Source organism: Somniosus microcephalus, chromosome 16, assembly GCF_052327205.1.
Source record: "Somniosus microcephalus isolate GS21.2 chromosome 16, FLI_Smic_1.0, whole genome shotgun sequence".
In the NCBI taxonomy this organism is placed as follows: Eukaryota; Metazoa; Chordata; class Chondrichthyes; order Squaliformes; family Somniosidae; genus Somniosus; species Somniosus microcephalus.
The window spans coordinates 106,847,102-106,860,457 of record NC_141002.1 but is presented as its reverse complement, the minus strand read 5'-3'; the positions used below and the strand labels follow the sequence as shown (position 1 = coordinate 106,860,457).

The 13,356-nt window shown below is 46.3% G+C and overlaps 1 protein-coding gene across 1 annotated transcript in view; it reads right to left on the bottom strand.

Annotated features, from left to right (window-relative positions):
- Positions 1–13,356, bottom strand: part of polr3b (polymerase (RNA) III (DNA directed) polypeptide B) — a 112,243-nt gene that overhangs the window by 17,761 nt on the left and 81,126 nt on the right. The window contains exon 23 of the mRNA XM_086009694.1: positions 208–350. Within this exon, the coding sequence (XP_085865820.1) occupies positions 208–350 (143 nt within the window). The remainder of the gene's footprint in view (positions 1–207; positions 351–13,356) is intronic.

The following is a 13,356-nucleotide window of genomic DNA, read 5'->3' as shown; positions in this document are numbered from 1 at the left end:
TCCAAGGACAATATATCTTTCCTGATGTGCGGCGCCCAGAACTGAACACAGGTGGGTCTGACCAAGGCTCTGTACAACCGAAGATTCACTTCCTCACTCTTGCATTCCCACCCCCTTGTAGGTAGCTACTTACAAATGCCATGTACAATGGGTAATGACAACAGGTGAAGTCACAGCACGAACTGCACTCCACACATTACAATTTACCTTTCTGCCCATGGCGACTGCTGAATTTGTCACCAATCTCAGGACGTCGCGTCTGTCTCAGCAGAATTTTAATTAAGAACGCATCTTCTGAGTTTGAGGAGATCATCACCTTCTCGATATACGAGTCTGTTGCTCCTTTGTAGCTGTTAATGTGAACAACATCGATGAGGTTAGCAATCTCAGTTATACAGGGTCTAGCACGGTTAGTAATCCCAGTTATACAGGGTCTAGCACGGTTAGTAATCCCAGTTATACAGGGTCTAGCACGGTTAGTAATCCCAGTTATACAGGGTCTAGCACGGTTAGTAATCCCAGTTATACAGGGTCTAGCACGGTTAGTAATCCCAGTTATACAGGGTCTAGCACGGTTAGTAATCCCAGTTATACAGGGTCTAGCACGGTTAGTAATCCCAGTTATACAGGGTCTAGCACGGTTAGTAATCCCAGTTATACAGGGTCTAGCACAGTAAGTAATCCCAGTTATACAGGGTCTAGCACAGTTAGTAATCCCAGTTATACAGGGTCTAGCACGGTTAGTAATCCCAGTTATACAGGGTCTAGCACGGTTAGTAATCCCAGTTATACAGGGTCTAGCACGGTTAGTAATCCCAGTTATACAGGGTCTAGCACGGTTAGTAATCCCAGTTATACAGGGTCTAGCATGGTTAGCAATCCCAGTTATACAGGGTCTAGCACGGTTAGTAATCCCAGTTATACAGGGTTTAGCACGGTTAGTAATCCCAGTTATACAGGGTCTAGCACGGTTAGTAATCCCAGTTATACAGGGTCTAGCACGGTTAGTAATCCCAGTTATACAGTGTTTAGCACGGTTTACAATTACAGTATGTGGAAACATTAAATTTTATCCAGCTTTTGCCCTTCAGACAAAATGTGAACCAGCCAAAGCTGAAAAAAGACTTGCATTTCTACAGCACCTTTCACAACCTGAGGATGTCCCAAAGCGCTTTACAGCCAATGAAGTACTGTTTGAAGTGTGGTCACTGTTGTGATGTAGGAAACGCAGCAGCCAATTTGCACACAGCAAGCTCCCACAAACAGCAATGTGATAATGACCAGAGAATCTGTTTCAGTGATGTTGGTTGAGGGATAAATATTGGCCCAGGGCACCAGGGAGAACTCCCCTGCTCTTCTTCGAACAGTACCAGGGGATCTTTTACATCCACCTGAGAGAGCAGATGGGGCCTCAGTTTAACGTCTCATCCAAAAGACGGCACCTCCGACAGTGCAGCACTCCCTCAGTACTGCACTGGGAAGGTCAGCCTAGATATTTGTGCTGAAGTCTCTGGAGTGGGACTTGAACCCACAACTTTCTGACTCAGAGGCGAGGGTGCTGCCCACTGAGCCACAGCTGACATGAATAGGGGCGCGTGTGGGATCCAGCACTCCCAGCTTTTGGGAGGGGGGGGGGGGGGGGTGGGGGGGGGGGGAGAGGGGGCTTTGCTCAATAGGATTGGAGAATCGAGGTTACAGTGCGGTCGCTATGACCCGCAATCCCTTCAAGAGCGGCTCATGGTGGGAGCATGGGGCTGTGCACTTAGCACAACAGCATTTGCGCTGTAATATTGCACAGTTCAGCTCATTCCCCACACTCAAACTTGAATGTATGACGATGATGTTTTCAAACTATTTACATGAAATGGTTATTTCATTCTCTTACCAGGATTCTGCAGGTTCAGATATAATGTTCACGGTAGAATTGCTGTTCCTCTTTCATTAGGGTTAGACTTTAAAGAGCAAAATCCCCATTATTATTAGTTTTTACAACTTAAACTTATATAGTGCCTGATCATACTTCTGAAAAATGTCTGAGATGCTGATATGGAATGACTTTAAAGAGCGGTCACTGTTCTGAAGGCTAATTTGCACACAGCATGGTCCACCAGCAGCAATTGGATGAAGGGCCAGTTACTCTGTGCAGTGTTGACGGAAGGAGGAATGTTAGCCAGGACACTGGGGATCTCCTTGGCCCTCTTCCAATAGTGCCATCGGACTTTGCCACCTACCTGAACCGTGGGACAGGTGGACAGGGCCTCGGTTTAACATCTCATCCGACAAGTGGACATTTGTTTACGCAGCGAGTTGTTGTGATCTGGAACGCGCTGCCTGAAAGGGCGGTGGAAGCAGATTCAATAGTAACTTTCAAGCGGGAATAGGATAAATACTTGAAAAGGAAACATTAGCAGGTTATGGGGAAAGAGCGGGGGAGTGGGATTAAAACAGAGTGGACTTAAACAAAGTGTTTTATTTGGGAATTTGGAAAGAGTGAGAATTCGAAGATGAGGGGAAAGAGTCATTGCTTTTTGCCTACACTACTTGTAGTGCTTTGTGTTACAGGTAGATATTTAATTCCAGTACCCATAACTTAATCTAGTAGTAAGTAATCAAGAAACTACACTGTAAACTAAATTACCTAATTACAAATTTAATTACATTTAATTAAATAAAACAAGGTCATATAGGGATGGCAGTGCAGGTGGTGTGCGGCAACTGCAGCATGTGGGAGTTTGTGGAGAGCATTGTGATCCTGGACAACCACGTTTGCAGTAAGTACCTGCATCTTGAGGAACTTCAGCTCAGAGTTTTTGAGCTGGAGTCTGAGGTGCAGACATTGTGGGGCAACAGGGATGGGGAGAGTTACCTGGACACTTTGATCCAGGAGGCAGTCACATCCCTTAGGTTAGGTAGTGGTACAGGTCTGGTTAGTGGTCAGGGACAGGAGGGTGTGACTGCAACTCAGGCAGGTAAGGGGGACCCCAGGTGCAGTGCTGGAGGAGCCTCAGTCTTTGCCCTTGTGCAACAGGTATGAGGTTCTTGCTGCCTGTGTGGATGAGGGAAAAGCCTGCAGGATGGATGAGCAAGCTGACCATGGCACCAGGGTGCAAGAGCCATTCAAGTGGGGGGAGTGAAAGGGAATGTAGTTGTGGTAGGGGACAGTATCGTCAGGGGATAGATACTGTTCCTTGCAGCCGCGACTGAGAGTTCCGAAGGTTGTGTTGCCTGCCCGGTGCCAGGGTTAAAGACACCTCCTCGCGGCTGGAGAAGAACTTGGAGTGGGAGGGGAGGATCCAGTTGTCGTGGTCCACATAGGAACCAACGACAAAGGTAGAACTAGGAATGAGGTTCTGCTGAGTTTGAGGAGCTAGGATCCAAATTAAAAGCAGAACTTCAAAGGTACCTGAGCCATGTGTAAATTGGCATAGGGACAAACAGATTAGAGGTTTAAATGCGTGGCTCAAAGAGTGGTGTGGGAGGAAGGTGGCTTCAGTTCATGGGGCACTGGCACCAGTACCGGGGAAAGAGGGTCCTGTTCCGTTGGGACGGGCTCCACTTAACCCGGGCTGGGACCAGTGTCCTGGCGAACCGAGTAACTAGGGCAGCAGACAGGGCTTTAGACTAATGAACGGGGGGGGAGAGGATTCAGGAAAGAGTAAATTTAAAAGCAGTGAGAGAAATGTCAAGGCTCGAGAGCAGAGTAGAGCTTTGGGTAAAAATAAGCAGAGTGGGTCAGGAAGGGACAGAGAGAGTAACAAAGGTCATAGGGCATCAGTGACTGAGGTGACATCAGGGAAAAATAGAAATAAGTCAAAGTTAATGGCATTATATCTGAATGTGCGAAGCATTCGCAACAAAATAGATGAACTAATAGCGCAGATAGAAATCAACAGGTTTGATCGAATAGCTATGATTGCAATGTGGCCAAGGTTGGGAACTAAATATTCCAGGATACTTAACTTTTAGAAGAGATAGGCAAAATGGGAAAAGGAGGAGGGGTAGCCCTGATAATAAAGGATGGGATAAAGACAGTAGAGAGAAAGGATCTTAGCTCCCAAAATCAAGAAGTAGAATCAGTTTGTGTAGTGTATGTACCTTTAAGGGGGAGAACTACTTTTTACAGCTCCTGTATCCTGTAGTACCGGCAGTGACCACACCTGTATATAAACCCTGAGTAGTGCTCTGTACAGTCAGTTGCAGTTTGAACCTCATTCAGTAAACACCTGTTGATCGTTTCCTGCAGTCTTTGTCTGATTATTGAAGGACACAACATTAAGATACCCGGATCTAACATTGGCGATGAGAAGATTCGAACCTACCTGCAACTCTGCATCACCTCCCAGGGATTCGCTCCTGGAGAACAGTGGAAGGAGGTCGAGTCCAGAAGCACGGGCATCGCAGGGGAGACTGTCGAGGGCCAGGCTTGGCTTTCCAGCCACGGTGGTCCAGCGAAACGGGCTGGCAACAGGTACTGCGCAGACCCTTCCCGGACAGCGGCGGCTAGAGCCGACCGACTGGCACAGAAAAAGGCCGAGCAGCGTCGACAGGGCAGAGAGAGAGGGCAGAGCACACGGGGCGCAGCCGGTGTTCAAGGGCCGAGCAGCGTCAACGAGAGAGAGCAGAGCGCAGCCGGTGTTCAGGACCGAGCGGCGTCAACGGGGGAAGAGAGGCGAGAGAGAGCAGAGCGCAGCCAGTGTTGAAGGGCCGAGCAGCGTCAACGGGGGAAGAGAGGCGCGCAGGAAAACGCGAGGCGCTGCCATTGCCACGAGGACCACAGAGAGCGGCATTGGCAGCAGCGCAGGAGCAGCGCACGAAATCCACAGGGTGTCGCCATTTGCCAGGAGGACCGCCGAGAGCGGCGTTGGCAGCAGCGCGGGAGACGCCATTTTAAACCGCTGCGGGGAAGAAAGGAAAGCGCGGGAGACGCCATTTTAAGCCACAGCGGGGAAGAAAGGAAAGCGCGGGAGACGCCATTTTAAGCCAGTCTAACCACACCCAAAAATGCCGAAGAGTGGCAGTAACACAGCGTTCGACAATGAAGTCGAAGATTGGACGACATATGTCGAACGCATACAAGTATACTGCAAGGCAAATGAAGTGCCAGATGAAAAGAAAGCGCTGGTATTGTTGAATTCAATGGGTGCAAAAACGTATGGCTTACTACGAAACCTAGTAACCCCAGAGAAGCCAGTAGAAAAGGGTTTTGAAAACATAGTGTCAATCCTACAGGACCACTTAAACCCCACACCGCTGCTGATAGCAGAAAGATTTAAGTTTCACAAAAGGAACCAGCATAAAGATAAAAGTAATGCTGAGTATTTAACGGAACTGCGCAAGCTATCGAAACACTACCAGTTTGGAACGGGTCTAGCAGATACTTTAAGGGACAAGTTTGTGTGTGGGCTTCAAAGTGAAGGAACCCAGAAACGGCTTCTATCAGAAAAGGATCTTACGCTGGACAAGGCTTTCAGCATGGCAGTATCACATGAAGCAGCCGTACGGGGCGCTGCTGAGATACAACAGAGACCGCAAGAATATGGCACAAATGAAATGTCATACGGAACAGTGAAGTGCTATCGCTGCGGCAGAACAACACACGACCAGAATGATTGCTGGTTCAAGGACAAAGTGTGCAGACAGTGTGGAAAAGTAGGACACATAGCAAGAGTCTGCAGGTCGGGAAAGAAAACCAGCAGCAAGAAATCTCCACAGGAGAAGTACAAGAAGGTACATAAGGTGACGGAGAGTAGTTCAGACGAACAGAAGAATGATACAGACTCCGGAAGCAAGGAGCTGGGTTGTCTGAAACTGCATAATGTGATCAAAACGGAGGATCACCAAACTATCTGGGTCACGCTCAAGGTAGCAGGAGTCCAAGTGAAAATGGAATTGGACGTAGGATCAGCCCTAACAGTCATAAACCGAAGGGACTACAAGCGGCTATTCTCACATATACCCTTGAGAGATACAAAGATTGTCTTGAAGACGTACACGGGGCAAAAAGTCTACCCCAAAGGAAAAATAAGGGTGAACGTTATATATAACAGCAAGGAAACACCAAAAATGGACCTATATGTGTTGCCAGATGGAGGACCACCACTACTAGGACGTGAATGTATCCGGAAGATACAGCTAGATTAGCATTCCATACAAGCACTGACTGTAGATGCCAAAAAGGATGACGACGTCACACCTGGACGACTGTCAAAAATGCTAACTGACGCACAAGAAGTGTTCCAGCAGGGACTCGGAACACTAAAAGGCATAACAGCGACGATCAAAATAGAGGAAAATGCAAGCCCAAAGTTTTTTTTTTTAAGGCCAGGCCGGTACCTTATGCGATCCGCCCAGCCGTCGAAGCAGAGCTGGAAGGTTTGGAACGTTCAGGAGTACTGTCCAAAGTGGACTGGAGCGAGTGGGCTACACCCATCGTTCCTGTAATGAAGAGGTCGTTGAGTAATACGCCTGGGGAACCAAAGAAGGTTCGCATCTGTGGGGACTTTAAGGTGACAGTGAACCCAGTCCTTCACACTGTACAATATCCGCTTCCGCGGATTGAAGATATTTTCGCCTCGCTATCTGGAGGGAAACGCTTCACTAAGATTGATCTGGCCCAGGCGTACCTGCAAATGGAGGTAGAAGAAGCCTCGAAACAGTACCTCACGATCAACACTCATAAAGGTCTCTACCAATACAACCGGCTGGTGTTCGGGGTAGCATCAGCTCCGGCTATTTGGCAAAGGGCAATGGAACAAGTCCTGCAAGGGATTCCAGGGACCCAGTTTTATTTGGACGACATCCTGGTCACGGGCGAAAATGACAGTGATCACCTCGCCAACCTGGAGCAGGTGCTCACTAGATTGAAGGAATATGGGCTCCGAGCTAATCGCCACAAATGCGAGTTTTTCCAGGAGCAGATCTCGTATTGTGGCCACGTTATTGATAAAGAGGGGTTACATAAGTCCCCTGAAAAGATTGAGGCAGTAGTCAAGGCTCCAGCACCGGAAAACGTGTCACAACTGAGGTCGTTCCTCGGGCTGGTGAACTACTACCATAAGTTCTTGCCGAATTTGTCTACAGTATTACACCCACTGAACAACCTACTGCAAACGGGGGTACCATGGAAGTGGAGTGACGAATGTAAACGAGCTTTCCAGAAGAGCAAAGCATTGATCACATCGAAAGAGGTGTTGGCTCATTTCAACCCAGCACTACCAATTCAGTTGGCGTGTGATGCATCACCCTATGGCATTGGAGCGGTGCTGTCGCACAAATTCCCGGACGGCTCGGAGAGGCCAGTAGCCTTTGCGTCTCGGTCACTAACCTCAGCCGAGCGTAACTACGCCCAGATTGACAGGGAGGCCCTCAGCCTAGTGTGGGGAGTGAAAAAGTTCAATCACTATCTGCACGGGCAGAAGTTCACCTTGCTGACTGACCACCAACCACTTGTCTCCATCTTTAATCCAAAGAAGGGCGTTCCGGTGATGACTGCGCAACAGCTACAAAGATGGTCCCTTTTTCTAGGGGAGCACCAATATGATATCGAGTATAAGGGCACGAAACAGCATGGAAACGCTGATGGGCTATCATGCCTGCCACTGCCTACTGCGGAGGAAGCACCAGCAGTGGATCCTGTCGAAATATTTCATTCGACTATAATTGAATGCTTGCCAGTAATTAACGCTGGTATAGAGGAGACCCGAAATGACCCGACACTGTCTCGGGTATATGATTTGACGGTGAAGGGATGGCCAGCACATGGCGACTCACTGTTGCCAGCATTTTCATCCAGAAGAGAACAGCTGTCAGTATGCCAGGGGACAGTGATGTGTGGATCCCGAGTGGTAATTCCACCCAAGTTAAGGGAGAGAGTGCTCAATGAGTGTCACGAAGGTCATCTGGGAGGGGTGAAAATGAAAAGCCTTGCTAGGGCTTGTGTGTGGTGGCCAGGGATCGATCAGCAAATCGAGGACCTGACGAAGAGCTGCTCAAGATGCCAGAAGGTCCAAAATGCACCACCACATGCCCCTCTACACCCATGAGTGTGGCCCTCATCTCCATGGCAACGGGTGCATATTGATTTTGCTGGTCCATTCATGGACTCAATGTTTTTAATAGCCGTGGATGCGCACTCGAAATGGCCTGAGGTGATCAAAATGTCCACCACCACCACGGAGAAAACTATTGCAGTCCTACGGACCATTTTTGCAGGAACGGCTTGCCAGAGCAGATTTGCTCTGATAACGGACCACAGTTTGTGTCCGAAGAGTTTCGAAGATTTATGAAAAGGAATGGGATAAGGCATTACACATCCACCCCGTATCATCCAGCCACAAATGGATTGGCTGAGAGGTTCGTACAAACCTTTAAAAAAGCAGTAAAGGCCATGTGCGATGACGACATTCCACTGCAGCATAAGGTGGACAATTTCCTGTTAGCCTACAGAAATGCGACACATGCAGTCACCAACCAGGCCCCGGCCATGATGTTCTTTAACCGAAGGTTGAGATCTCGTCTGGATTTGCTCAGGCCAAATGTACGAAGAGATGTTGAAAATAAGCAATTCCAGCACATCAATGAGAAGCCGACAAGGAACTTCAATGTAGGGCAACCAGTCTTGGCCCGCGACTACCGAACAGAGAAATGGCAACCAGGAACGATATGCACACAGCAGGGCCCACTAATGTACACAGTGGACGTTGGGGAGAGCATCGTGAGACGCCATGCTGACCAGATCCTAAAGTCACAGGAACGAGTCAGCCCCATGTCTCGGCCATACGTACCTGGTGAGGAACCCGACGTACAGGTCGCATCTACCTCAGAAACAATAGCATTGGAAGCTGATGAATCAACTGACGACAGGGTGTTAGAATCGCCTCCGCACCAAGAGCGAGACACTCGGGAAAGGCGTTATCCAGAAAGAATCAGGAAGCCTCCCCAAAGACTGAATTTATAAATGGACTATTTCCAGTTAATGTTGCATGTTAAAAGTGTTAATCGTAATTAGTTTGATATTTAATTGTTAAATGAGTGTTATGGTACTGTTAATCTAAAAGGGGAGGCATTGTAGTGTATGTACTTTAAGAGGGAGAACTACTTTTTACAGCTCCTTTATCCTGTAGTACCGGCAGCGACCACACCTGTATATAAACCCTGAGTAGTGCTCTGTACAGTCAGTTGCAGTTTGAACCTCATTCAGTAAACACCTGATGATCGTTCCCTGCAGTCTTTGTCTGATTATTGAAGGACACAACATTAAGATACCCGGATCTAACAGTTTGGGTGGAGCCAAGAAACAGCAAGGGGCAGGAAACATCGGTGGGAGTTGTTTATAGGCCCCCAAACAGTAGTTGTAATGTAGGGCAGAGGATAAATCAGGAAATTAGAGGCGCATGTAACAAGGGTAATACAGTGATCATGGGGGACTTTAATCTACATAGAGACTGGGTAAACCAAATTTGCAGTAATAGTGTGGAGGACAAATTCATGGAATGTATACAAGATAGTTTTCTAAATCAGTATGTTGAGGAACCAACTAGGGAACAGGCTATTTTAGATCTAGTATTGTGCAATGAATAACCTTGTAGTAAAGGGGCCTTTTGGGAAGAGTGACCATAATATGATAGAATTTTATATTGAGTTTGAAAGTGATTTAGTTAAATCCGAAACTAGGGTCTTAAATCTAAACAAAGCAAACTACGTAGGTATGAGGGGCGAGTTGGCCAAGGTAGATTGGGAAACTACACTAAAAGGTATGACGGTAGACAAGCAATGGCTAGCATTTAAAGAATTAATACATAATTTACAACAAAAACCCCACAGGAAAAGTGGTCCAACCGGAGCTAACAAGAGAAGTTAAAGATAGCATTAGATCAAAGGAAGAGGCTTATAATGTTGCCAAAAAGAGTAGTCAGCCTGAGGATTGGGAGGATTTTAGAATTCAGCAAAGGAGGATCAAGAAATTGATAAAGAAAGGGAAAATAGAATGAGAGGAAACTAGCGAGAGACATAAAAACAGATTGTAAAAGTTTCTATAGGTATGTAAAAAGGAAAAGATTAGTGAAAGTGTGGGTCCCTTACAGGCTGAGACAGGAGAAATTATAATGTAAAATAAGGAAATGGCAGAAAAATTAAACAAGTACTTTGTGTCTGTCTTCACTGAAGATGATGTAAATAACTTCCCGGAAATAGTGGCGAACCAAGGCTTTAGCGAGAATGAGGAACTGAAAGAAATTAGGAGTGGTAAAAAAAATACTGGAGAAATTGATGGGTCTGAAAGCAGATAAATCCCCTGGACCTGATGCCCTACATCCTAGAGTTTTGAAAGAGGTGGCCATAGAGATAGTGGATGCATTGGTTATCATTTTCCAAAATTTCATAAATCCAAGAACGGTTCCCGCGGATTGAAAGGTAGCAAATTTAACCCCACTATTTAAGAAAGGAGGGAGCGAGAAAACGGGGAACTACAGGCCTGACATTAGTAGGAAAAATGCTAGAATCTATTATTCAGGACGTGGTAACAGGGCACTTAGAAAATAATAATAGGATTGGGCAGAGTCAACATGGATTTATGAACGGGAAATCGTGTTTGACAAATCTGTTCAAGTTTTTTGAGGACGTAACGAGCAGAATTGATAAGGGGGAACCAGTGGATGTGGTGTATTTGGATTTTCAGAAGGCATTCGATAAGGTGCCACACAAGAGGTTATTAAACAAAATTAGGGCATATGGGATTGGGGGTAATTTACTAGCATGGATTGAGGATTGGTTAATAGACAGAAAACAGAATAGGAATAAATGGGTCATTTTCAGGTTGGCAACTGTAACTAGTGGAGTTCTGCGCTGTTAGAAACATAGAAGATAGGAGCAGGAGTAGGGCATTCGGCCCCTCTAGCCTGCTCCACCATTCAATGCGAAACATGGCTGATCATCCAAGTTCAGTACCCGGTCCCTGCTTTCTCCCCATACCCCTTGATCCCTTTAGCCTTAAGAAATATATCTAACTCCTTCTTGAATATATTTAATGAATTGGCCTCTACTGCCTTCTGTGGTAGAGAATTCCACAGGTTCACCACTCTCTGGGTGAAGAAATTCCTCCTCATTTCTGTCCTAAAAGGTCTACCCCTTATCCTTAGACTGTGACCCCTGGTTCTGGATTCCCCAACCATCGGGAACATCCTCGCTGCATCTAGTCTGTCCAGTCCTGCCAGAATTTTATAAGTTTCAATGAGATCCCCTCTCATTCTTCTAAACTCCAGCGAGGAGAAGCCCAATCGCCCCAATCTCTCCTCATACGTCATTCCTGCCATCCCAGGTATCAGCCTGGTGAATCTTCGCTGCACTCCTTCCATGGCAAGAATATCCTTCCTCAGATAAGGCGACCAAAACTGCACACAATACTCAAGATGTGGTCTCACCAAGGCCCTGTACAACTGCAGCAAGACATCCTTGTTCCTGTACTCGAACCCTCTTGCTACGAAGGCCAACATACCATTGGCCTTCTTAACCGCCTGCTGCACCTGCATGCTTACCTTCAGCAACTGGTGCACAAGGACACCCAGGTCTCGTTGCACTTCCCCTTCTCCCAATCTATTGCCATTCAGATAATAATCTGCCTTCCTGTTTTTGACACCAAAGTGGATAACCTCACATTTATCCACATTATATTGCATCTGCCATGCTTCTGCCCAATCACCCAACCTGTCCAAATCATCCTGTAGTTTCTCGGCATCCTCCTCACAGCACACATGCCCACCCAGCTTTGTGTCGTCTGCAAATTTGGAGATATTACATCTAGTTCCCTTGTCTAGATCATTAATATATATTGTGAATAGCTGGGGTCCAAGGACCGATCCCTGCGGTACTCCACTAGTCACTGCCTGCCACTCGGTAAAAGACCCGTTTATTCCAACTCTTTGCTTTCTATCTGCCAACCAGTTCTCTATCCAAGTCAATACATTGCCCCCAATCCCATGTGCCTTAACCTTACACGCTAATCTCTTATGTGGGACCTTATCGAAAGCCTTCTGAAAGTCCAAATACACCACATCCACTGGTTCTCCCTTATCTATTTTACTAGTTACATCCTCAAAAAATTCCAGTAGATTAGTCAAGCACGATTTACCTTTTGTAAATCCATGTTGACTTTGTCCGATCCTGTCACTGTTTTCCAAGTGCTCTGCTATTACATCTTTTATAATGGACTCTAGCATTTTCCCCACTACCGATGTCAGGCTTACCGGTCTGTAATTCCCCGTTTTCTCTCTACCACCTTTTTTGAATAGTGGGGTAACATTAGCTACCCTCCAATCCATGGGTACTGTTCCAGATTCCATCGAATGTTGGAAGATGATCAGCAATGCATCTACTATTTCTAGGGTCACTTCCTTAAGTACCCTAGGATGTAGATTATCAGGCCCTGGGGATTTATCGGCCTTCAATCCCATCAATTTCCCTAACACCGTTTCCCTACAAATACTGATTTCTTTCAGTTCCTCCCTTTCATCAGGCCGTATGTTCCCAGACATTTTCGGGAGGTTATTTGAGTCCTCCTTTGTGAAGACAGAACCAAAATATGTATTTAATTGGTCTGCCATTTCTTTGTTCCCCATTATAAATTCCCCTGATTCTGACAGCAAGGGACCTACGCTTGACTTCACCAATCTTTTTCTCTTCACATATCTATAAAAGGTTTTACAGTCAGTTTTTATGTTCCCTGCAAGCTTACTCTCATATTCTATTTTCCCTTTCTTAATTAATCCCTTTGTCCTCCTTTGTTGAATCCTAAACTGCTCCCAATCCTCTGGATTACTGCTTTTTTGGCCAATTTATATGTCCTCTCCTTGGATCTTATGCTATCCCTAATTTCCCTCGTTAGCCACGGTTGAGTCACCTTTTGTTTTATTTTTATGCCAAACTGGGATGAACAAATTCTGTAGTTCATCCATGTGGTCTTTGAATGTCTGCCATTGCCTATCCACCGTCAACCCTTTGAGTGACATTCCCCAATCAATCCTACCCAATTCGCGCCTCAGACCATCGTAGTTTCCTTTATTTAAATTTTGGACCCTAGTCTCTGAGTCAACTACTTCATTCTCCATCTTAATAAAGATCATATTATGATCGCTCCAACCCAAGGAGCCTCGTACAACAAGATTGCTAATTAATCCTTTCTCGTTACATAATACCCAGTCTAAGATGGCCTGATCTCTGGTTGGTTCCTCGACATATTGGTCCAGGATACCATCCCGTAAACACTCCAGGAATTCCTCCTCCACAGTATTGTTACTAATTTGGTTAGACCAATCTATATGTAGATTAAAGTCACCCATGATGACTGCTGTGCCCTTTTTGCAC